At 39.5% G+C, this 26,400-nt stretch overlaps 1 protein-coding gene across 1 annotated transcript in view; it reads left to right on the top strand.

Moving 5' to 3' along the window:
- map2 (microtubule-associated protein 2) overlaps nt 1-26,400 on the top strand; it is a 137,903-nt gene that overhangs the window by 97,914 nt on the left and 13,589 nt on the right. The window contains exons 7-20 of the mRNA XM_041807182.1: nt 4,328-4,417; nt 5,512-5,586; nt 6,021-6,053; nt 9,566-9,781; nt 11,186-11,554; nt 12,474-14,581; nt 14,909-15,521; nt 15,628-15,870; nt 16,233-16,370; nt 17,649-17,710; nt 18,659-18,790; nt 19,688-19,829; nt 20,196-20,252; nt 21,897-22,204. Of these exons, the coding sequence (XP_041663116.1) occupies nt 4,328-4,417; nt 5,512-5,586; nt 6,021-6,053; nt 9,566-9,781; nt 11,186-11,554; nt 12,474-14,581; nt 14,909-15,521; nt 15,628-15,870; nt 16,233-16,370; nt 17,649-17,710; nt 18,659-18,790; nt 19,688-19,829; nt 20,196-20,252; nt 21,897-22,204 (4,586 nt within the window). The remainder of the gene's footprint in view (nt 1-4,327; nt 4,418-5,511; nt 5,587-6,020; nt 6,054-9,565; nt 9,782-11,185; nt 11,555-12,473; nt 14,582-14,908; nt 15,522-15,627; nt 15,871-16,232; nt 16,371-17,648; nt 17,711-18,658; nt 18,791-19,687; nt 19,830-20,195; nt 20,253-21,896; nt 22,205-26,400) is intronic.

Raw genomic sequence — 26,400 nt, 5'->3', positions numbered from 1 at the left:
AATGTCCATGTTTAGCTACCCCACAGCCACCATTTGCAAATGACTGAAAGCCAAAGGCAGAGAGGCTGGGACAACTTTAGCATGATGCTGGCATTGGAATTATATTGTGACCAAATTAACGGTTCACCAGTCTGTTGCTATGGCAACACCTTGCTTTGCACATTTCTGGTGCCGGCTGGTATCCTACAGTACCAAGCGGCACTTCTGCTCTCTCCATTCCTCGTCAGTCCTGCCGTGTGTGTGTGTGTGTGTTGTGTGTGTGTCTGGCTGTGTATTGCAATGACTCGGGGCTTCCAGTCGTCATCTGTTTTCAGAGAGGGTGCGTCCTCAGCTTCATTCTGCCTGTGACACAGGTAATACATGCTTTCACTTCATAGGGAGAGTGTGTCTGTGTTATTACGTTAGACCATAGATGTTGATATGCAGACATGGTCCAACCGAATAGTGCTGTTATTTGTGAATTTGTTTTCCTGTCACAGTCAGAGAAAGGAAGACTGCTATGTCATTCGACATCAGTCTGTCAGACAAACGCTGAGCCAACTAGACTAGTCTAGCTGTCATCACTGCAGGCGAGCGCTGTGGGTGTGACAAGGTCATTTTTCACAGTGCTCCCACTTTATGAATGATCATTTCTGCCCAGGATTTTAAAAGCACTTAATTGCTGTTACTCTAGCAGGGCCATTACATAAAGGCTCTGTGAAATAACAGTGAAGATGTTCAGTTTTGATTTGCTCTTTTTTTAACATTATTTTATATTGAAATTTAACAGAGTTAGTTCTTAAGTTATTGCTTTTGACTGAAATATTTGACTAATTATAACAAAAAACATGCTAGTAAACAGAAAAGGCTTCATCATTTAGTGTTGTAACGATGATTCACAAAATTGATCTTGAGTCTTTGATGTAAAAAAAAATCTTTCCCTTATTTATTTTATGTCTGAACAAAATGCAGGAGAAAAATGCATTTCTGTCTATAAGAAATGTAAAGAAATAGTATATTATATTTTTTGTGCTCAGTTAAATTAAGTGATAATTTTGTATGGACTGTAGAGAACATCTAAGATATTGAAATTTTAGTTTGTTTTGAAGTAGTAACCAAGAAAACTGAACTTCTCACACAGAAGCTTTTGGGTGCTGTTTGTCCTTGTTTGATGTTACATTCATTGATTGCAAACCAACGTTAGCACACTTCAGCTCTGCAGTAATTATTGGAAGGCAGGATTTTCCATGGCAGCAGTGAATTGGTGGTTCACGTTCATTGCATTTTGCTATTGAAAACGGGAAATGGCTGCTTTGAGTTGGTGAGTGGGTTGTGTTAAGTGTTCCCGGAAGAAGTGTGTACAAGTAGGGGTGTAGTAGTGTGTGTGTGTTGCGTGTGTGTGACAGCCAGCTTGTTTGTGTTGGTGTGTGGGCGATGCTGGATTGAAAAAGGTCCTGAAACAGCAGCCGTAAAAGCATCACACTGGTACCCAATCCCACATAACCACTGTTCCTATGCAAATGAAAGAATCTTTGATTAGCTCTGCACCCCCTGTGTGCCAGGCAATATTTCAGATGATCCAAACATAAATACAAAATGACATATGCAAGCTTCATTCTAAATACTGTTAGACCAAGGGGTAAGATATCCACGTTTGACTTCTGATGTGGGACCAGACTGATCTTGTTTGCTCTTATTTGGTATGAGCTTTAGCCTTGTGCTCTGTCCTCATTGAGCTCTGGCTGTCCACCAGGGTCACTCAACTGGATAGTTTTGACTACTTTTTTCTTACAGCTGGCTCGCCATGAAAACAAGATAATCAAGATTAAACAATTACCAGGACACATGCTGAGCTGTGTTAATTTTTTCCAGGATTCTTTTATGTGCGGTAGTTTTAGTGTTTGTTGCTGTATTTTTACCACAAGAGTACATCAACGCTTCCTCAAAAACACAATGTATTCATGTCTACTTATCTATACTTTTTTTGTCTTAACATTTTTTATATACAGTGCCGTGAAAAAGTATTTACCCCTTTTCTGATTCCTGAGTTTTTTGCATATTTATCACACTTTAATGTTTCGGATCATCCAACCAATTTTTATATCTTACAACGACAACCCAAGTAAATAGTTTTTAAATGGTGATTTTATTTATGAAGGGTAAAACAAATGGAAACCTGTCTTGCCCTATGTGAAAAAGTAATGGCTCCCTGAACCTAATAACTGGTTGTGCCACCCTTGGCAGCAATAACTGAAATCAAGCATTTGTGATAACTGGTGATGAGTCTTTGGCATTGCTGTGGAGAAATTTTGGCCCACTCTTCTTCGCAGAATTGTTTTAACTCAGCCATATTGGAGGGTTTTTGACAGGGTTCACCACTGTTCCCAGTTTTCTCCATTTGTGGATAATGGCTCTGGCTGTGGTTCGCTGGAGTCCCAAAGCCTTGGAGATGGCTTTGTAACCTTTTCCAGACTGAAGGATTTCAATCACTTTGTTTCTCATTTGTTCTTGAATATCTTTGGATCATGGCATGATGTGTTTCTTCTTGAGACCTTGTAGCCTACTTCACTTTGTCTGACAGCTTCTATGTAAGTGATTTCTTGATTCAACAAATGTGGCGGTAATCAGGCCTGAGTGTGGCCAGTGAAATTGAACTCAGCTGTCCAAGTTAATCACAGTTAACTCATGATTTAACAAGGAGAGCGATTACTTTTTCACATAGGGCCAGATAGGTTTGGATTTTTTTTACCTTTCGTAAATAAAATCATCATTTGAAAACTACATTTTCTGTTTACTTGGGCTTTTTTTGAAACATTTAAGTGTGATAAATATGCAAAAACTCAGGAATCAGAAAGGGGAGAAATACTTTTTCACGGCACTGTATATATTTTTTCACTAATTTTCATTTATTTCTTGCTTTCAATGTCCAGAATATTGGCACCTTAAGGTCAATAAATGTCTTTGATGCAGATGTTGCAAAAGCAATATGTAATTGAGTTTAATAATTGTTGTTTTTTAAATTTTTAACCCCAAATGATCAGCCCTAATCTGTAGTCAAGTCTTTCCCAAACATAAGTGTGCTGTGGCCAATTTGAATTCGGGCCCGCCAAACCTTCCTACATAAAGTATTAACCTCCTGTCTATCACAGTAACTTGAAACTTCCCTTCCCCTTACTCACCTCGCAACGAAAATAATTCATCTGTGCCGTCAGAGACATAAACGTTATCGGGAAAGGATTAATGGAGTCACAAATTAAACTATCAAGCCACCATCAGTTCTATATATTTGATGAAGAACCGCTGTAGTCTTTTTTTGCAGTCAAACTAAAAGATTTTCAAAAGCAGCAGATATCTTGTTTACCTCTCACAAATTTATTTGTTCAGTTTGACATTGGGACCTTTTCCCTCATTTTCCCTGTGTATTTTATTTCTGTGATCACTGATAGATGTCCATGAACATGTACAAAACAACACGTCAAAATATTTAAGATCTTGAAATCCAGTTTCTTGTAATAAATGATTAACTGCAAAACCTTTACAGCAGATCAATCCTTGCTTCAATATGAATACAGTCACACAGGTTATTTGGCCAAGATTCCTTGTGTTAAGCGGTGCTTAAAATGAAACATCTAAAGGAATAAAAAAGCAGAAAATAATTTTGAATTTTACACCCCAAATTTTTCAGGCATGGATGGGTTTTTTTCTGATGGCATGTCTCTCTGAAGTTTAGTGTTTTTTTGTTTCTGTTTTTTTAATGAAGCATTTACTAGCCATATCACCTCTACTTGGATTAAAATAACACATTAAATACATTTTCAGAAATTAAATCCCTTTTATTTTGCCTATTCAGTCTCTTCTTGTCACAGCTTCATCTGCACTTGTTAAATGATGCTAGGTTTCCATGGTGACACTTAAAGCCTTCTTTAACAGCTTTTGCTTCCCTGCAGTCATGGAAACAATTTCAGCTCCCTCACACTGGCTTTCATTTCGGGTTAGGAGAATGTGATCTAAAAATACTGTTTTATCAAATTAATGGAAAATGATGTACTTTTTTTGAGAGAAAAAAGGTGTTTATTTAACATTAATGGACTCAAAACCAAACTGTCCATCAGAAACATGATACTTCCCATTAACACACAGTTGTAAAATCTTGAAGCTGTGCAGCTTAACATTACCTTAATGTACTCCCACAATTTCAGATTCAACACACCATTTTTCTCTAATTCATATTTAACCTAAAGTTATTCTTTAAACTTTGAAACTTGGCCCTGTTTATCTTTTTAATAATAGAGTCAATTTCTGTTGTCAGTCTGTGTTTGTGATGGTGTTTGTCTCCACCTTTGTTTAGAACAAGTGTCAGCGCGGATCGTGCAGGAAGTGACAGCAGAGGCAGTGGCAGTATTAAAGGGAGAGCAGGAGACTCAAAGACTGCCGTCAGGTGAGCAACACACCTACAGACACCAGAAAAAGCTGATATACACATCAAATTTTCTTCCATTCCATGGTCAAAGGGGTCTGGAGCCTGTCCAAGATTTGGATTGGGTGAAGTGCATTCTGATGGGCCCCAATACATATAACAAATAACTAGAGGCTGATAAAAGCCACTAGTTCACTCAGAAGGACTCTCTTTAGATTAGAAATCACAAACACTCCAGGTCTGTGATTACAATTATTGCAAAGGCAGGATATTTACTGAGTCGGCAATAACACTTAGAAAGCATTCAACAAATTATGCCAAGCAGAGACTATGTAGAGATTTTACCAACAATCCCCAGCTACGTTTGAACCACAACACAAAACCTGCACGTTTGTTTGCAAGAAAGGGTGTGTACATGTGTAGCCTCAAAATATGGCAAAATATTGACTGCTTGGAAAACTGCTGTGTTAAAAAATAGCATGAAAATGTCTGCAGGATGCTGATGTTTCAAGGAGAAGAGTATGCCATTAAAATGTGGATGATGTTAGACTGAGCCGTCTCATAAGCTTTGCTTTTTTTGCTTTGTCCTTTGCCGGTGAGTGTAGAAGATGTAGATTCAAGCCAAGCATATTTTGAAAATGAAAATAAAGAGAGGAAAGTTAGATATATTGCTTTCAGCAAGTGGCTTTAGGCTACATTGGCATCTGCTAGCAAAACACACCTGGAACTAAAACTGAAATTAAGTGGCAGTGGCAGATTTGATTTGTAGGTTTTGATTAGAAAGAAGGAAAGGTTAGATGAAAGACAGTCTCCCTTTTCTTTTTGTATATTTATTATTCAAAACTGGTGAACATAAGCCAGATAATTTCATAAAACTGCTATAAAATCCAGTTAAATGTTTTTCTTCATTTCTATTCCATGTAACATGATTGATTGTATAACTGGGTTGCCACAAGGTTTTGTCCCTGCTCGTTGTTCTTGGCATTTTTGATCAACACTTTGTCCTCAGTGCTGGTCAGAACCTGCATTTGGTTTCAGGTGTACTCATATTTAGCCCTTCAAGAAAAAGCTCATGATTTTAAAGTACTCTTCCTGATCTTATCCTTTCTTTGTAGTTGAAGACACCACAAATTTGCCTCCCTCTCCTCCCCCCTCACCAGCTGCAGAACACTTTGGTCCTCTGGAACAAGGTAGGCTAAGAAAATATGGGATTTGAGGTGTTTTATTATGGATACGTCTCTTATAAAGGAGACTGGGATTTCCTTTCCCATGATTTGAATCTTCTGAAGTTTTTTGATCAGCACTACGTTGGGGTGCTGATGTGGCTCTGGGGGATATTCTTACATCCCCTCTCTCAGAACAGTCTCCACCTTCATGGTACAAACCACATATTGGAAACCTGTAAGAGCTGCATAAAGCAGGAACATGTTCTCTTGTTTTTTGACATCCATTTCTCCTAAAATGTTACTTCCTCCTCCTCATTGCACACCTGGAACAGATACAACTTGTATCTTAGTCATCACAATTTATCTCTAGCTCTATTGCATGACCACCTTGGTATGACAAGTGTGTTCTTCTTATCATCTTCTCCTTCCATTTGCCTCTCTAACTTTACTCATTGCAGTCTCCTCACACACTCATTTGACAGCCAATTTAGGTAACCCTTTTAACTTCATATTGTTTGTCTCTTTAGTTGAGTTATGTATTTGGTTTTGCATGTCATATCCTGATGTGTTCCTATCATAGTACACTGTCACTCTTTTTGTATGTGTTTTACTGTGGCTACTGATCTGAGTTTTTAAACACTAAAGGAGGAATTGGCTGCTCTTAAGTAAAAGCTAAAGTAGGCTATGGCTCAGACTGAAACATAGTGACAAAAATAAAGTATAAAAGGAGATAAGCTATAAGAAATGCATTTTAGGTGGACCAAATCATTCTGTTTAGTTATTGACCCTTTACCTACTGAGTATAAAAATGGCGATTTGGACATATTTTGTTATTTAGGCTGTAAAATAGTCAGGAAATGCCCTAAGTCTGAAAGCTTTGGTCCCTTTTCCCAGGAGTACTTGAACTTGACTTTTCAACATCTGGTTAATGATTATTGCACATTATATGGAATTGTCAGCAGTTTAAAAGAAGAAAAACACAAAAATTGATTTGTTTTTCATGGCTTTTATGAGAAGAAATTTTGTTATTGCTCATGAAGTTTTGATTTGACATTTGAAATGTGAACCTATACATGTTTAGAACAATCACCAGTCATTTTTTTGAGTCTAGGACTCTGGGTGTGCAAAACACAGTGCAAAAGATAACTATATACAGAGGCGCCAATTAGTGCAAATAAAGGTGGAAAAATGCATTTTCAACATCCTCAAGTAACATATTGTTATTGCACATGACAGACACGCACAAATGCCACTATCTAATGCTATTTTTTGAAAACAAAACACCACTCTCACTCGCTCTCCTTTTACTCTCTTCCTTCACTCTCCTTTCTCACTTGTCTTCTGCCAAAGCTGCCGTTTTCACGGTGCTGTTCGACATTACCGTAATATATATACCACACATCATATATTGCTGGAAAGCACAGATTCTCAGCTCCCTGTCAGCATTGGAATTTTTTAGATTGAGCAAACTTTCAAGGAGTTACAGTGTTGAGAATCCGTGTAGCGGTCTCGCGATACTTCTGGTGTTCTGCTATGGTGTTTTGCTAGGAGTGCCCACGTCATATGGTTTCGATTACCATAATGAACCATATATGTGCGCATGCCCACAACTCTCAGCTTTCCAATGCCGTTGGAATTTTTCTGATCGGACAAACTTTGACAGAGTTACGGTAATAATACTCCAAACATATAAAACACAGCGCCGGCACCAGGTCAGTAGGTAAAGGGTTAAACCTTGCTGAGCATTTTAAAAATTAACATCACTAATATCACTTAGGTTTAAGCAACATTTGTTCTTTGCTACTTTAATTGACATTTTAGGATTGGGCTACTGATGTGCTCTTTGTGTTTGAGCTCTAATACAGTGATGTTATCGTGCAGCTATCTGAGAGATATGGCTGTACAGTGTGGTGTTGATGCCATGTTTGGCCTTTGTCCCCATCTAGTTAGTCTGATGAGGTTTGAACTTCATGAGAATGGTCTGTTGGTGGACAAGCCATGCACTCTATACAAATGGTCAGTTTAGTAAGAATTATGTCATTTGTGTATAATTTAATAAGAAAAGGCTAATTTGAGGGTCCAGAGTCTTAAGCAAGTGACAGTTTTATTTTATTTTATTTTATTTTTTATTTTTTTGCCAGACAGACTGTACAGACCATTTTGTTAGGGTTGTTGTTTAAATGGCAATGGTGCAAGAAGTAGCAACTCAAAGGATCTTAGCTATTGTGTAAATAAGATCTTTTGAACTGCTGTTTTTTCATATGTGTCAAAATGATGATTTGTTGGTATTTTTGACCGGATGAAGATGTTAGTATAGGGTGAGGGGTTTGATCATGTGTTGGCAGTGAAACAACACAGCTTTCAGATAGTCCTAATAATAAACCTGTCATTGGGTTATTGCTTTATCCGTGGTTGAATTTTTTTCAGTTACTCATTGTTTTGAAATATCTTTTATTTAGGTCAAATCATTCCTGGAAGAACCAATTTGTACTGATGTATTCCTCAAACTATGGTACATACTAATTGTGTTGGTCTCAGAGTATGGCTGGCCCCCAAAGCTTTGTCACCTTTGATTTGCTTGTCAGTGTCTCCTTGTCAGTGTCTTGTGTGTTAAATTTCTCTTGCTCACAATCAAGCCTTGTCCTCTCCTTGCTTTCCCTTCTTTAGTGATTCTTTCTTTCTATGTTGCCTCCTACAATTTTTCCTTCCTCTACCTTTATATCCTTTCCACATTTAAAAAATGTCCATGATTAAAAGTCACCTTAGAATGTAAAACTAAGGAGAATTATCATCAATCAACAATTTCCTTCAAGCTTAAGGAACTGAGATATATTTATGGTCAAAGGTCACAGTAAAATCATATTTGTCCTGTTAGAATGACAACCAATCAGAAATGTCTGGGGGGAATATCTCCATATTACTCACAAAATGTCCATTTTGCACTAAGAATTAACTTGGCTTAGCAGATCTGAGTGGTCGGAGGTGAAAGGTTTAGTTCACTTCTGCCTGTCACACACCTTTCCCTCGAGATTCAAAATTAGTCCTCAAGACGTCAGGCCGCAGTTTGACATAGAGTTTTCTTGATCTTAAGACTTTGTGTCCTTCAAAAATGCCACTTTATGTCTAAGACAAACACACAGGTCATAAGAACTGTCATAGTGCCAGAATTTTGAATTTCGTTAAGATACTAAAAAAAAAATCAAGTATCAGTACCTGCTTTGTTACCATCAAAAATAACCTCCCAGGCTCCAAAACTGGTTAGTTTAATTATCTTAAGATTAAAAAGTGTCCCCGACTGTAAACTTGAAAAGTTAGGATTGATGTTAAAAATAATATTATATGATTATTTGATCCTGCCATTAAAAAAGAAATGCTTATATTTTAACTATATTGCTCTCTTAAAGTACTGTGGTATAACTTCAGTTTTTGTCAAATACAGTAAATCTCCAAAAGGTAAATCAGGCAAGAGAGTAGGTAGAAGTGACTTGTACAATACTGAAAGCAGTCCATTGATGTATGAAGACGGAGAAACAAAAACTTCATTCTTCCAGTTTTTTGTACTATTAACTCTTTCAATAAAAGGAAACTTACTTGAGAAGCAAGTTAGAAATGCTGCTGCATCCCTTTATATGTCTAACAAGCAACGTGGATCTTCATTTTTATCTGTACAGATTGGCACAACTTACATGATGCATGATGAGCAGATACTCTTGAGTATTTTTGCATGACTCTTCTACCTGCAGCGTACGGATGGTTTTAGGTGCATTTCCTCTTTACATTATGTGAAAGATGCCAGCTGTTTCACTGTGCTTCACAGCAAAACAATGATCTGGCCCTTAGTCATTTTTAATAGGCTTTTACATGGACATTCTTTGCTGTGTTCTCTTTTTCTTTTAGTTTTCTTCCTTCTTTTTCTTTATCTCCTCTCCTCCTCACTCTTTCTTTCAGCCCCTGTGTCCAGATTTCCCTGCAGTTCTTCTCCTTGTGTCTGTCTTGTTTGTAGATGTAGGGGATGAGGAGGAGGCGGGGCCTCTCCGCCGCTTCCAAAATTCGCGGGAGAGGTGCAAGTTCCTCGCCCCCTCCATTTCAGTTTCCGTGCCTGAGGACGACCCCTACCACTCCGACGAGGAGTACTATGAGCACCCATTGTTCAGCCCAGAGTGGACGCACTCGGGCTCTCGCCCCACAGGGCAGGCTGTGGCCTTTAGACAGATTGAAGGTGAACCACGCATGGTTCCTCTTTGTTATCTTCCCCTCCATTCCTCTCTCTTTCACACTCTTTTTCTTTCCTTTCTCCTTTTCACAATTTCCCACCCTTCTTCTGTGATTTGACCTCCTCTCTCCATCCCTCCCGTCTCCCCGTCCGTCCGTTCGTCTCTTCGTCTGTCTTGTGTGTGATTTTGTGTCCTTGTGAGGTTTGTTTTGCTCTTAATCTGAGCAATTTCATATTTGTTCTGCTCTCATATTTTTTTATTTTTCAAATTTCAACCAAAGCCATTGCTACCTCTGGTTATCATGCCAGTTACCCCAACTCACAGCAGTGCTGTCTTTAAAGTAGAACAGTGTTTTTCATTGTGATTCATTCATTGTGATTTACTCAGTGGACACACATCCATTTTTATCTGCAAGACTACACAGCCACTAAAGTTTTCTATAAGGACATCAGTTCAGGTTTAAATGGCTTTCAGATCGTTTTATTACTTTTTAGAGGTATTGTGCATGATGATGACATCCATGCACCAGCTTCTCTTACCAGTCATCTCACAGAACTGAGCTCATTCCTAAAGATGACGCTGCTCCCCTAAAATAGGCTGCATTACCTCAAACAGCTACACTCATCCTAAAGCACTCTTAGACTGGCTGTGGAAACAGGAAAAGCTCAGCTACACACACTCTGACAGTTACACCAACAAACCTTCTTTTACTTTTATCTTTTTTCTCTACAATATGCAGGCAGCCTCTTTAAAAGTGTATCCCCAAGTACATACAAAATAAACACATTTAAACCTCACATTTTGTGGCATCCCCTGACATCATTTGATTCTTCAAGTACATGCCACTTTTGATGCAGTTAAGAGTGAGAATGCAAAAATGAGTTGATGAACTATTTCTATTTTTAATTGAGTGTTACATGTCGAAGAAGGGATGGTTTAGCAACAGCAGTGTTATTGCAGCTATATAAAGGAATACATTAAGGAAGAAAAACCAGCCGTGGCTCAAAATGTCACATAATAATGGCTGCTGTTGAGCAAAGCTATGCTCATCCACACTGACCATTAAACTGTTGAAAATTTAAATCCAGAAAATTGTTTAATTGATAGAACTAATAAGAACGTTGACTGACTAAATCAGAATATATCAGTAGTTTTCCTAGCACACATACTTTATCACCCAAAGTAGAAAAGCATATTTAAAAAAATCCTGACAATACACTTTCTCACTCACACACAAAGCAACATGTAGTACTATATGTGTAATGTACCTATATGTGTAAACAGATATTATACTTTAAGTCATCTTTTCACAGAGCTGAAGGCGTCCCATCATAAGTTGTGTACACATAACCCAAGTCTGTGTTGCCTGTAGTCTTGATGTGTCCCCCTCTCACCCTGTTTTTGAGAAGAAGAGACCATGGAGGCTCTTACAGCTGAATACGAGGAGGAGGTGGAAGAGGAGGAGGAGGAAGAGAGTGCAGAGGCAGCAGAGTCCGAGACAGCTCTTGATGAGCAGCAGTGGAGCGGGGAAGAGGCTGAGCTGGACAGCCCCCAAGCTGAGCCCTTAGAGCAGGCAGAGGCAATTGAGGAGGCCCAGGATCTAGACCTGGAGCCGGCTGAAGCAACTAGTGCTACGGCAGAAATCTCTATGGAGGAGGAAGCAGAGGGTGAGGAGAGCCCTGACACAGGTGTGTCCTGCCCTCTGCTCTCCCTGCCTGCATGTAACTTCATTGTTTTCTTCACAAGAATGTCAAAAGGAACCTATAAGCGTATGACTTAAGCATTATAATTCAGGTGGAATGGCAAGTAATCCTTCCTGCGCTCTGCTGTGGCTGTGAGGCAACACAGGCTTGTTGGTGAAAATAGTCATATTCTTTTGACTTAACCTGGGTTTTGTTATGTTCTATCTTTGCGCTTATATTTCCTTTTTTTTGTGCTGTGGTTTTCCGGGGCCGGTCATTTCGCATTGTATAATGAAAAGCCATTGTGCTGAATGTGACAGTTCTTTTTTCATCGGCTTTAAGCTTACAGGTTTCTCATTGTGTTTACATGTGGCTTTGTGCTGATATGGCAGTGATATGACTTTTTTTTTTAACCATGAATCAAACATGCTCAATCATACTAGATTGATCACTCATGTTATCAAAATTCTATGCAAGGGATTTTGAGTTGGCTGTCCCATGTTGAGTAATAGTGAAAACATGACATTTACTGCACTTTTTACTTGCATAACTCGCACTCATTTTTTAAAAATATTTTTGATATATTTATTGGCAATGTATGGCATTTTTCTGTCAATCACTGTCAAGTTTACTCTGTATGTATGCTTGTGTTTCAGCTTACTTAAATGCTACTCAATTGGCAAAAAATTGCTTAGTCATTCATTTCAATTGACTGATTCTCATGACATTTAATTGAAAAAATTGACAGAAATGCCATGCTATTTGTATCAGGTGTTTTGAAGAGTTGCATGGATATCCATCCCATCTACTGTTGTTTTTTACCCACAAATAACATCACAGCCTCATGCCGGTCCGTCACATACCATGCCATATTATCTTCCATCTGTGACTTGGTGGACCCCATAACCTCGCCGTACTCCTTCAGTGATGGCCATATCATTGTGCTGTAAGTTTCTGAGGACAGCTTTGCCTGTTTCTGTTCTGATAAAGACTTTCCACTTCCTGGCATAATTATTATTCCACTCACAGCATGCAAAAGTGTTACACCTCTATGGTGACCAGAACAGCCAACTTACAGATGTCATTTCAGCTTTGAAGATGGACTCAGACAAGCAGGGAAGCGAGAAAAGTGGTTCCATGAGCCCTGACAGCATTGGATCGGAGAAACGCCAAGAGGAGTTTTTCGAGCCCCAGATGCAAGGATTCTTTGCTGGTGAACGTGTTGTACCAGAGAGCCCAACCATGGATATGCCGTGTTTTGTGCCTCCAAATGTTGAGAACCAAGCCAAAGAATCTACCAGATCAGTTACACTCCAGCCTACATATGGTGAGCCGATCACAGTGTCAGAAAAACAGCCATCAGTGGAGGTGGTAGAGTTCAGCAGCATTAGTGCTCCATCTGATTTCTCCTCGATGGGAAACAAAGTTCAAAGAGCAGATGACACAAGAGATGAGAAAGACCGATCTGGCATGTCAGCATATTTTGAAACATCAGCAATTGAGGTCGATGAAGCTGCGCAGTCTAAGGGTGAGGGCTATTATGAACTGAGCAGACCTAGTGAAGAGAAAAGTGATTCCAAGCCTCATGACATGAGCTACCACGCTCTAGCTGAAGCAGGGGATAAACCTGACACTAAGACAAGTACAGAAGACAGCAGAGTGTTTACAGTTCCTGACAGGAGCAGTGACTGCAGGCTTTCTCCGGGTAAACTAGCCTTAGAGCAGAGGAGTTACTCGTTGAATATCACCATTGGAACCATGGACCAAAGTGGCCAAGGCAAACCTAGAAACTTCTCCCCTCTAGCCACAGATATCATGTCCTACACCAGTGGAAGTCTAGATGAGTCAGCAGACTACCTTCCAGTCACCACACCATCTGTGGATAAGCCTCCTTCCTTCCCTCCCTTAATACTGGAGACTGCTGCTTCTGTCACTTCAGATTCGTCACCTCCTCCTAGAACAACAGAGTCAGTTGCCAAACCCAGCCCTGAACCAGAGTCACCAGAATCACCACAGCCACTTAAGGGTGGCTATAAAAATGGCACCATGATGACACAAGATTTGCCTGAAATGCTGGACCTTGCTGGTACCCATTCCAGACTGGCATCGGATAATACTGAGCCAGAAATTATACGAAGAAAGTCAATTCAAGCTGATGCTCTTGTTTTCACCGATGACCCACTGGCTAGCCTAGTTTCAGGGGAACAGAGTCCGGGGGCCAGAAAGAGTGATAGCCAGCTGGAAGAGAGCTACTGTGTCTTCAGTGAATACTCAGGGCCAATGCCATCCCCTGCAGATGTTTTCAGCCCTACAGACACTTCTGCACAAGTCTTCACCCCCTCTGTCCTGGAGGAGAAAGTGGCTGAGCAGGCAAGGAAGTTGGCAGTCAGAGACACATCCATGGAGGACAAGAGTCAGCCAACAGAGGATGCAAACATCTCTGAAGAGAAAGGCCAGATGCAAGTGGAGAGGCATGATTCTGCTGCTGATCAGGCCACAAAGGTTGATGATAATCAGTCGAACAATAAACCTGAAAGTGAGACCCCAGCTATTCAAGTAAGTGAGCCCTTTATAACTCCAACAGTTACTGTGACTCTAGAAGAAGGTGGAAGGACGTTGAGTGAGACTGAGAGACAAGCCAGTGGTGAAGGCTCAGCGTCTGAAACTGAGATCGCGGATTATGAGAGGCAGATACGCAAATTGGAGATGGAGGACAGGCCTCTCAGTTTGGAAGAAGAAAGAGAGCTCCAGGAGCTTCGAGAGAAGGTGAAGTTAGTCCACCAGGAGGCGTATGAGGAGGTGGATGCTGAAGATGTGTATCAGCTGACCGGTGTGGCCAAGGACCGCATTGCCAGGCCGGTCAAAACTTCCCCAGCTTCATCTGTTGAGAGTAACATTGATGATGACAAGCTGCTCTCTCCAGTACTCTCACCCTCTAAGCTTAAACAAAGAGAATTGTATGGTTCTCCAAAAAGAACACCTTCACCAGTATTAGGAATCAACAAAGAGGAGAAAGAGGTATTAGAAAGAAAAAATATTGAGGAGAAGGAAGCAGCAGAGAGGAAAATAAAAGAAGAGAAAGAAGAGGCAGAGAGGAAAATAAAAGAAGAGAAAGAAGAGGCAGAGAGGAAAATAAAAGAAGAGAAAGAAGAGGCAGAGAGGAAAATAAAAGAAGAGAAAGAGGAGATGGAGAGGAATATTAGAGAAGAAGCGGCAAAGAAAGAAATGGAATTGAAGGAAAAAGAGGAAAAAGAAAGGCAGGAGCGGGAAGAAGCAGAGAGAATACGTGAAGAAAAAGAAAAGGAACAACAAGAGCTGGAAATGAAAGAAAATAAGGAGAGAGAGGAAAAGGAGAGGATGGAGAAGGAGAGGAAAGAGAAAGAGGAAAGGGAGAAGAAAGAAAAAGAAGAGAGGGAAAAATTGGAGCAAGAAGAGAGAGAAAAGGCAGAAAGAGAGGAAAAGGAAAGAATTGAAAAAGAGTTGAAAGAGAGGGAAGAAAAAGAAAAGAAAGATAAAGAGGAGAAAGAAAAGATAGAGCGAGAACTTAGAGAGAAAGAAGAAAGAGAGAAAAAAGCTGAGATGGATAAGGCAATCATAGAGAAGGAAGCTGTAAAACCAACAGAGGCTGAGAAGAAGCAAGAAAATGCCAAGGAAAAAATGTTGGATAAAGCTGGAGCAGGGGCAGCCGCTGAAAAGGAGATTCCTGAGACTCGTGCTGCCATTGAATCTGTAGTGACAGTTGAAGATGATTTTATCACTGTGGTTCAGACTATTGATGAAGCAGAAGAGCCAGGACACAGTGTTCGTTTCTCTGCTCCACCTGAGGAAGAGGCAATCTGTGTCCCTGGCCAGAAAGAGGAAGAAGAGGTAGAGGAGGAGTCTGTAGAGTTTGCTCAAGAAGCAGATATAGAAGCAGCCAGTCTAGAAGAGGTAGGGGATGTTCCTGAGATCCCTGAGAAGGAAGTTCAACCTGTAGAAACAGAAGGACCAACTGAGAGCTACGATAGAGATGAAACCACAATAGATGACTCCATCTTGGACAGCTCCTGGGTTGACACACAAGGTGAGATCATTTGTCCCTTTATATTGTCCTTTTTTTCCTTTCACCCCTTTCTGATTTAATTATTATAATAATCCTTAATTTTGTGTCCTTTTTTTCTACACTGTAGATGATGATAGGAGTATGGCAACAGAACGTATTGAGCCTCTGCCCAAGGTGTCCAGCCCAGTCAAAAAGCCTGCTGTGGTTCAGGTTAAACAGACCCACCAGAGGAAGGCAGAAAAAATGGAAAAGCCAGTCAAACAAAAGGTTAAGGGAGGGCGACCAAAGGGACGCATCTCTACACCAGAGCGCAAACCTGTCCGTAAAGAACCCGTCTACATCCCAAGAGAGGAAGTCAGAAAGAAAAAAGGTTTTCATGATTTCATTTCTTTCACACTATCATTTAAAAATGCTTATATAATAATAATAATAATAATAATAATAATAAAACATTTACAATATTGAAAGTGGCTCTGTGCTCATGTAAATTAACCAAAAATTACAGTGACATGTTATATTGATTATCTGTAAAACAATTTTTGCAAAAAATCTAAGGAAGAAGTCTTGAGAATTCATTCCCACATTTAATTGAGCCACCTCTTTTGAGCTATAGTAGAGAAATACAGCAAAAAAGGGGAACCCTGCAGAATTTCAACATGGCTCATCATTGTTAAACCTTTTTCTTGTGTTTTTGCCTTAACAACCCTGTTTTTTTTTTTTTTGGTAATGTAGCTGTCATAAGGAAGACTGAGCTCACCAAGAAAATAGAGACCCAGACTCAATCTCCTTCCAAGAGAAGTGTGATGAAACCTGCTGTCCGCCAGACCCGTCCCACCCAGCACCACTCCTGTCCTAGAAGGAGAACCACAGGTGACATTTTGCCGCAAGGGCTACTTTCTACAGGGAAGACCCCAGAACACAACTTCCTACCTCTCTTACCTCACATATCAGCTTCAGTTTGGTTTTCACATCTATGGACTTTTATTGGTTGCAGTGGTTTTCTTTCTTTCTTTTTTTCATCATGTGTGTTTGTCTGTGTTCGCTTTTCATCCTAATAAAAAAGAAACTGATCACCAAACATTCACTCATTTATTCTGCTTCATTGTCCTCATTCACATTTTTTTCTCAGTTGTTTTCCCTTTGGTGAGTTTTTGTTTGGATGTTATTTATTTTATTCATTTATTTCTGACTTGTAAAGGGACCATATTAAACAGAAATGTTGCCTTTTGATGCATTGTTCCTGAGTTAGCTTGAAGCTTATTACATCTGCAGTCCCTTGGCTGGTCACAATTGAAACATCTGTTATAAAACATCACAAAGAAAGCTAGACCATGACACACATAGCACAGTAGCACAAAGTTATATCACCTACACTCACACATGCAAATTAAAGGCAGCATTTTAAAATCAATGTATTTATTGCACTGAACTCTCCATTTGCACTTTTATGTTACTGCAGCTAGGTCACCAAAAATGTGTCAAGTCACTAAATGCGTCTCTTCTTGTTGTTTTCATTTAAAGCAGACTTTTCATATTTCTTGCCCTCTGATGCTTTATGTATTCTTCCATTTCATGCAGATTTTTTTTCATAATTTTCTGTTATCTGACCATCAGTTAATTAGTGTGAGAGCGTTTCTGTACTCTGTGGTTCATCATCTAATGTTTTTGTTCCACCCCCTGGTTTTCCAGGCAACCACTAATCCACGATTTTGTTCTCAGGACCTGATACTATAAACAGTGTGTAACTCTGCTCTGTCCTAGAGGCAGTTTGCACTCCATTTTCCCCTGACAGACTGAATTCTGTGTCACCGATGAAAGCTCAGTACTCTGCTGCATTGCCCCAATTAGATTATTTTCAGGGTTGACTTACATAACACGAAATCCCCCATTCTCTGTGATATCTTGCCAAATCTCTACAGCACACAGCTCTCAAGGGGCAGCAACCAGCTCCCGCAGAAGATTTGATTTGTCATATTGCTTACCATGCCAGGTTTGGGGGCACAAAGTGGTATTTTTGCAGTGCTGTAGGTCATTTAAGAGGCTGGCATGTGTTCCTTTTTGACTTTATGAAGGTTAAAGTGTGTTTTCAGTGTGTTTTATACATATACCTCTTATGTATTTTTTATTGTGGTTCCTTTCTTCTTCTAGAGGTGCTACCAGACAGTCGTCAGCCCCTTAGTGTCGCCAGACAGTCTCGAGATAGAGCATCGGTGAGTATAGATACCAGCAATGGAGAGGCATGACCCCTTGCACAAATAATCACCCAAAGAAACATATCACTAAAGCCTTACTAGAAAACATTATTTCACTTTTTGCATTTGTAGTTCCAAGGCAGCCTAAATATCTTTCTAGACACACATTGAATACTGTTAAAGTACTGCCTCTGTCCCTGTAAGCTGCAGTCCTACAAAAAACAGTGCTTTCTGCTTTTATATGAGCATCACTATTAGTCTTCCTTTGTATTAAGAAAAAAAAAACTACCAGTTGCTTTGGCCTCTGGAAATGTTAACTATTGTTGCCTTGCTTAATAGGTTTTTGCACAAGCAGACAAGAAAGATCCATTTAGAGTTTTTTTTTTCCTCCTGAGTGGGTGTTGAATCACCCCCTGACATTTCTCCAGCGACTGTGGTCGTGACTCCATTTTACTCCTCCGCCATGGTAATGACAATTGTGTCTAAAATAACACAGTTTCTTCATTTCTTAAATGTCATGTCATTACAGAATGCTGTAAATGTATTCTGTTATGTTGAATCTACTTTCTATTTCATTTTTTATTTTCATATTGTGTTTATGGCCTTTGAAAGCATTTAGCATTAAAACGAACAGTGTGAGATTTCATCTTACATGAATATGTCCATTGTATAAATATTTTTTTCAAATATTTGATTTACCACTTGATTTGATTTGATTTGATTTCTACTAACATTTTCACAGTAGATATTCATAAATGCCTTTTCCAGCTAAATGCCACAAAGGAAAATCTCGTGCCAATGTGACATTTCTCATCCCCTTAAAGCATTCATCTTGTCTTTTAATGCCCTGTGCTTTGATATTGTATGTTAAAGCATTGTCATTTACACCAGAATTTTGTCACCCTGTGTCCCGTACTGTGGTGCCATGCCGTTCATCAATTGGGACTCATCCTTTTACCATCTCAGTGCCATTCCCATCGTTTGCCAGTAACAAAGATCCCCACCTCCATATTCAGACTGACTGTCCCATTAGATAGACCTCGACCATCCTCAGCAGAGCCTCTGGGCTCCCCCGTACTCAGAAGATTAATAGCCAAGGTAAGTGAATGATAGAGCAGTACTGTTAGTGCAGGAGCTGTGAAAATAAAAACTAACCTACTTTTAGAACAGTTGTACTATTTAGTATTTCACATGTAACCTATGTTTTTACTTTATTTTTCCTGTTTGTCTGACTGACCATCTCATTTTATGACATATTTTTTCCCAAAGGTTAATTTTGCCATGGCATCATAATGTCCTTAGAACACTCCAGTTTGTGATATATACCCCATCCTTGGAACATACGAGGAAATATCTTTGATCTCACTGCTTTTGGTCAAGGAACTAAACTTAGCATCATAGTTGCTGCAAATAAGCTTTTGTTTGGAGACCATATAGCCTCAGAGTGATGGCTAACTTTTCAGGGCTTCCAGTGTAGTGATAAATGACTTCCGTTCAAGACTTTTGTAAACTGACTGCACTCGTGAGCACCAATGAAGCAGGTTTTAATCAGATGACTGATAATGTTTTCATAGATTGCTTTACAGCACATTGCATTTTATCATATCACTCTTTGTTCTCCACACAATTTCCTATTTACTACTAAAGCTTGATGGCACACTAGTGGGTACAATTGTTTGTACTTAAAACGAAAGACAACAAAAACGTCTGATTTCAAAATCTGGTCCCACACTTGTAATCACTAGAGCTTAAAGCTGCTGCCCCCTCATGTCTGCCACATTCGCCCTCAACTACCCCTCGAAAAAGTGTTAGTTTTTGTTTTGCTGTGTCTAAAAAAAGATAAACCTGCTGTATAAAAGGCAAAACTGTCATTCTTTAGGGAAAAACACGCAACTTGACTGACTGATGGGGGGATACAATGATGTGGAGGGAATAATGAATTATTATGAACCTCACTGATCTAAGTATCTGCTTTTGGTCTCTGGTATTTGACAGGATGGTGGGTCTTGGAGCCCTGAGAAGAGATCTTCTCTACCAAGGCATACCTCCATTCTTAGTCGCCGTGGCTACCATGACTATGAGGAAAGCTCCACATCCATCACAAGTTCTGGCTCAACAGCTCCCCGCAGACCAACATGTATGCTGGCATCTTTTATATAAATTCTTTACAAAGTGGTATGAGACCCTCTCAGACTAGCAACAAGCTCCATTAGCCTAAAGTAAAGGCAAACCTAGTAGACTTGTTTAAGCATATTTTATGAAGTTTGTCTTACTTTTGTTTTGTTTCTTAAAATCATGAAAAGGCAGAGATGAATTTTCACTAAATCAGCTTTAAAGATAAAATGTTTCTTTTAGCTCTCAACAAGTCAATACACTCTATGTAACGTGAATATCTGTGTAATTCCTCTGTAATTATTTTTTATTTGATATTCACGTAACAAAAACCTTTTTTTTTTTTTTTTTTTTTTATTTTACCATAAAGCATTTTCTTTTCTTCCTGTAGCGTTTCGCACAGAGATGAGAGCAGAACACAGGACAGGACGAGCCCCTAGTATGACAGGTAGAGGAAATTCTTAATTCTTAATTCTCTCAATCATCAGTTTCTACAGGTACTATGTACTAGTATTTTTGTGTGTTTTTTTAATCATTGATAACTTACTGCAAGTGGATAACAGATTTTAATCAATTGATCTCTATTTGTATAGCACCAATTCATAACTAAAGTAATCTCAAGAGACTTCACAAAGACGGCAGGTCGAGTACTCTGATGAATTTTTCTAAAGACCCAACATTAATCACCATGGCCTTAGAGCTAGCAGTATTTTAGCATCATTACAGTGGGAAAAATCTTCCCTTTAATGGGCAGGAACCTTGAGCAGAACCAAACTCATGTTGACAGCCATCTGAGGAAGCTGCGCAGGGGCTGGAAAGGGGGATGAGGTAGAAGTAGGAAGAGAGAAGAGAGGGATGCAAAAAGAGGGACAAGAGAAACAACAAATGAAATACAACTTTCTAGATGCTAAACTTGTCTTCCATGGGATATATCTATAACGTCAATGATGATGGTAGCAGTAATTGAAGAATTAGTAAAAGCAACCATGGTTGATAGAAAACAACACTGCAATGTTAGCATTAGCAGCTAGGGTGATAATGTAATATATAGAACTATTAAGAGCTGCTGCTCTTAGATTCAATTCAATTGCTCTAGTAATGATGATAGAAATAAGGATGATGTTCGTAGATGAAGCAGTTGTAGATGGGTGAATCCACAGCAACAAGCTTTCATTGTCCATGATAACAGGAACAGCCATACAAACTGATCATTGTAATACTAGCATTAGCGAAGATAATGGAAGGTAAAAAAATTTATAAAAGTTATTGCAGCAATTTATGTTTAACAGTTCTAAAATTAATGATAACTAGAACAGCACTCGAAGAGTGCAGCCCTCTGCCATTAGCCCTATTTCCCAATAGTGAAGAATCCTTTAAAAAATTCCTGGATCCAGACAGTGATCTGGATCCCTCCCAAAATGTAATCAGTTTTTCCTTATGCCATTTCTGACATTTCCTGAAAATTTCATCAAAATCCGTCCACAACTTTTTGAGTTATGTTGCTAACAAACGAACTAACTAACTAACTAACTAACTAACTAACTAACCGAACTAAACTAACTAACTAAACTAACTAAATTAACTAAACTAACTGACTAACTAACTAACTAACTAACTAACTAACCAACCAACCAACTAACCCTCCTGATCACATAACCTCCTTGGCGGAGGTAATAACAGTAATTACAGTGATAATAGAAAAACAATAATAATGAAAAAAAATGATATTAGATGTTATGTTGAGAAGTTCTAGTAGTTGGAGTGGGTCACAGAAGCAGGTCATCCATACCAAAGATCCAGATGAATTCAGAAGGCAGGGGTGCTGTGAGCTATCAGGAGGACAAAAGTATGGTGGCAGAACTAGAACATGAAAATTCACAGCTGGTGATAAGCAGTGTTACAATGTGCGTGCATACAGAGGTAAAATGAGAGAGAAGGAGAGAGAGAAGCCCAGTGTGCCATGCAGTTTAGGTCTATAGCGGCATAACTAAGGGCTGGTCTAGGCCTTAGCAAGCCCCAGCTTGTCCACTAAGTGTACTTTTTATTTCAGTGCCTTCTCACCAACATTTCCATCCTTATACCTCTGCCACAGTTACAGAAACAGTGCGTTCTCGTTCAGCACGCAGTGGGCACTCTACCCCTCGCACCCCTGGATCCACAGCCATCACCCCAGGAACCCCTCCCAGCTATTCTTCATCCTCGAGGACCCCTGGGACTCCACGCTCCCTCAGCCTGATGTCCCAAGAGAGGAAGGTAGCTGTGGTGCGCACCCCACCCAAGTCGCCTGCCACGACACCCAAGCAGCTCCGCATCATCAACCAGCCACTGCCCGACTTTAAGAATGTCAAGTCAAAGATTGGCTCGACAGAGAACATCAAGTACCAGCCCAAAGGAGGACAGGTGATGCTCTTCTTACTCACTCCCCTTAAAATGTTAAGCTTCTGGGTACTCAAACTACCTGCTAACTACCCTCACTATCAACAATTTTGTTTTCCTAGTTTTGCTAATTTATGTTTCTGTATCCATCTCTCTCACTTACTAAGGTGGTTATTTTGATCAGGAAAAGCCATTTTTTCTGTGCTGTATACAAAAAAAGACCAGCTATATGTGAAGATGTTTTTATTTGCATTTGAAGAAACACGCTCTCTCCTATCCCTCAAGGCTAGTTGTCTGCTTTTTAGTCCCTTACCTATTGTACATTTCCACTGTTAGATCTCTCGCTGTCCTCCTGTCCCACAAGTGTAAAATTTAAAAAAAGGATTATCACAAAATATTTTAAGCCAAAATAACTTATTAGCAGGAAGTTAATGTTGACCAAAACTTAAGAAAGACATTTGGATGAAAAGGATAATTTGTGAATAAATTGACAGCAATACTCATCACTGCAGTTCTTTGCCATTTGTAGCCTTCACATTTACCTTTTTTAACCTAACAGCTACATTGCTTGGCTCAAGATATTGTTTCTGTCAAAAATACTACAGGTAGCTCTTCCAGGCAAGTTAACTCATATGTTTCTTATGCAGTTATTATACTGGTCTATTGTCAGTGGGAGACATGAACTCTCCAGTCCTTGACCTGTTCACAATGAATCAGAGCAGGTGGATTACTTGGCCTCGCATATTGATGTTACTGTGTTGTCAGGTTCATGGCTACTGGGCCTATTGCATTATCTTCAAACATTGTGCTTTCAGCACTATGAAGTCAGTCAGCTTCACACAGCTATCCCTTGAGTCCTCAGCACTATGCCTGCTGAGTGTGTAGTTGTTGGATAAACTGTTATCTGGATATGGTACAGTTATTTTTTTGAGCAGCCCTTACAACACTCAGATAAACAACCAAATCTAGCAATGTTTTCCTCCCCTTGCAAACCATTTGCCCTGTATGGATGAGTTTTACTGAAACTAAGGATGAAAACCAGGCTGAACTTTCTCAGATTATTTTTTAGTAGTCTTTACGTTTTAAGGTTAGAAAAGCAGGTCTTTTATTGTCAAAGTGTTGATGGGTTGTTTCTTGACTTTAAACTTTACAATTCTGAAACCCCCAATTATCAACAAACATAACCTTACTTTGAAAACTCAGTGAGTTACTTATGCTGGCCTTACAGAGGACTTTGCTAAAACTTTTAAAAGACTCTAAAAAGACTGACATCTGCGGCCCTCTCACATCTAAAGACAATTTGTAGACAAGCCGTTGAGTTTTTAGCCTCAGACTGAGATTTTGCAGACTACAAGACTAAAATACAATTCCTTTGAGATTATTTCCCATCATGCAACTGTTAGAAACACACAAAACAATTTTTTAACAGGGAACAAGATGTAGAAGGAGATGGAGATTGCATTTAAGTTAATATCTCTTATAATCTAAAGATTTTAAATCATTTACATTGAGTAGAAATGAAAGGAAAATTAAACACTGAAGCAACTTTGCATGTTACTGCAACAACCGGGAACTATCCCAGAAACATAGCAGTCTCACCACAGAAACAAACTGATTGGGCTTTCACTTTGAAAAGCCCATCGGCGGTTTACCGTACCTGTCATGTCAGCCTGGGATGAATTGACAGACAAGGCACACAAACACATAGGTGCAGAGATCTGACTGTAGCTCTGGAAGTTTTTCAGTCTCTTAGTTCTGAGTGGACATTCAGCGGCTCCAGATTGATTTACGCTCACGTTTATGTTTTGAAAAATGAAGTGAATTAATGTGCTTACGCACAACACCAGCTCCTATTGGTTGTGGATGATGATTGCATCACTGAGAAACACAATTTGCATACAACCAGACTAAAGACTTCCACCAATATTGAGGAAAGACTGCCTTAAAACTGCAAAAATCTAGTCTTATGACTACCTTACACCTAACAGGCTGCGACTTTAGCAAGACTCCCATGATTTTACTCCAACTTTGGAATTTTGTCAGTGACTTTGAAATTGGAGGAAATGTCTTTAAGGAGTAAGGCCACCTTAACTTGTATGCTGCATTTGTCCCTTTAGTATTGTGAGGACAGGACTTAAAGGGATACTTCAACATTTTGGCAAATTCACCCATTGCCACAATTCCTGTAGTCTTAGTAATAGGTCTGTTTCCTTTAGTTGTCGGTGCAAGCTGTTTCTAGATCTGGGGGGACCGTTAAACCAGCTGCACAGCTAATGCTATTTTAGCAGACGGAATTTTTGCTTTCCCTCATCAAACTCATCAAATGCACAATCCAACAACTCCAAAACGCTCTCGTGGACAAGTTGTGACCTGTACATTCACCACGCTATGACATAAACATGGAACATTACGAGACGGAGATGTATTAAAGCTTAATGCAACACCGGAACTACACTCCAGACATGGCTGCTGCACTGTGTCACTCCGCCCAGTGGTTTAGTCAAGAAATAGTTCCGAGTATTTGCTTCATGTGTCGTAATGTTACATAATTATACGTTATTATTTCATAGCGTGGTGAATGTGCAGGTCACAACTTGTCCACGAGAGCGTTTTGGAGTTTTTGGATTGTGTATTTGATGAGTTTGATGAGGGAAAGCAAAAATTCCGTCTGCTAAAATAGCGTTGGCGGTGCAGCTGGTTTAGCGGCCCCCCCAGATCTAGAAACAGCTTGCACCGACAACTAAAGGAAACGGACCTATTACTAAGACTATAGGAATTACAGCAATGGGCGAATTTGCCAAAATGTTGAAGTATCCCTTTAAGCCATGAAATCTGCTTTTAAATGGTGTTTCTGATACTGCACAGAATCTGCATGAGCAGGCTATTTTTGAGTGTAAACTCTACAGTTTGACAGATATGTTGCAGCATAAGTCTGAAACACAGCCTCAGCAGAGCAGTGTGTCTGTAGCCAGCAGCTTTTACAAGCCTTCACTGATGACCTGATTAGAAGGCCAATTGTTTGGCTGGCATCTTTATGATTCGCCTGTGCTGCTTTGTGCATTCAGCCAGAGAAAATGGAGGGATCATGTCCTAAACTCCCTGTTATCCCTCTGAAATGGCTAAAGTGGAATTTGTGTGCATTTATGGATGTTTTGTGTATCCAAACTCCAGCAACTGATAATAACCCAGACATTATCAGTTGTAATGTTGTGCCATGAAAGGTACTGCTAAGCTTAGCATGTACATGTCTTTCAGAGACGAGGTTTCTGCTGGGTGAGAGAGTGATTAAGTGACAACATGCTTCAGCGTTTTCTTAATTCATTGATCAAATGGTGAATGTGTGTGGCACATGAAGGAGTTTCTGCTCTAGTTTTGTGTCTGTTGAATATAATCTACTTGTGTGTGATAGATAAGTAGTATATACTGTATGTCATACACTTTAAAAGACGGGGGGTTCAAGCGGTTTAAACTGGGTGGTTCACCTTGGTTGATGTTTACACGCTGATTTTTTCTTAAACAGTATTACAAGAATTAGATTCAGTATTACATAAAGCAATTTTTTTGGGCCTGTGGTCAACCAAAGAAAAACTTGGTCGACTGATAATCCACCAACACACTGACTAACTGCTGGTTGTTCAGATGAAAAAAAAAAAGTGAGAGAAAACATTCATCTTATCTTGAAATAAGTTTAATCTGTGAAAAGGATCCTCATTGCACCCCTTCTGGCTGTCTAAATGAATTAAAACGAGCTTTATGAAGCATCATATAGCCTACAAAACATCCTCTGATAATTGTTTGTATTAAATTCATAATGATAACTATTAATAGGATCACATGTTCCAGCGCGTTCTGTGTTATTTATGAGCATATATCAGACAGCATTTGAGGTGAAGTGAAAAAAACGTCAGCTGTTCAGGCCTTAATGACCAGAAGACATTGTCTTTTCTCTCCTCTGCTCTCTGTTTGTTTGTAACAGAAACTTCTGTACATTTTAATAAGATGATAATGGGACTTAATACCTGTGTCTGCTGACCGGGAGTAGATGCTTTGATGGAAAGCAGAGATTTGACACTTCCTGCATCTTAGTGTTGAGTTTAAGATATTTTGTTAATAAGTTATTTACAGCGTAACTGCTGTGAAACAGTCAGAATATAACATGTTGTGAATCACTTTGTGTGCCTCTCTACCTGTATTGCCCTGCGCTGCATTGCTCCTCTCTG

Source organism: Cheilinus undulatus, linkage group 15 (assembly GCF_018320785.1).
Source record: "Cheilinus undulatus linkage group 15, ASM1832078v1, whole genome shotgun sequence".
Taxonomy (NCBI): Eukaryota; Metazoa; Chordata; class Actinopteri; order Labriformes; family Labridae; genus Cheilinus; species Cheilinus undulatus.
The sequence above is the reverse complement of the archived record's forward strand: the minus strand, read 5'-3'. Positions and strand labels throughout refer to the sequence as shown.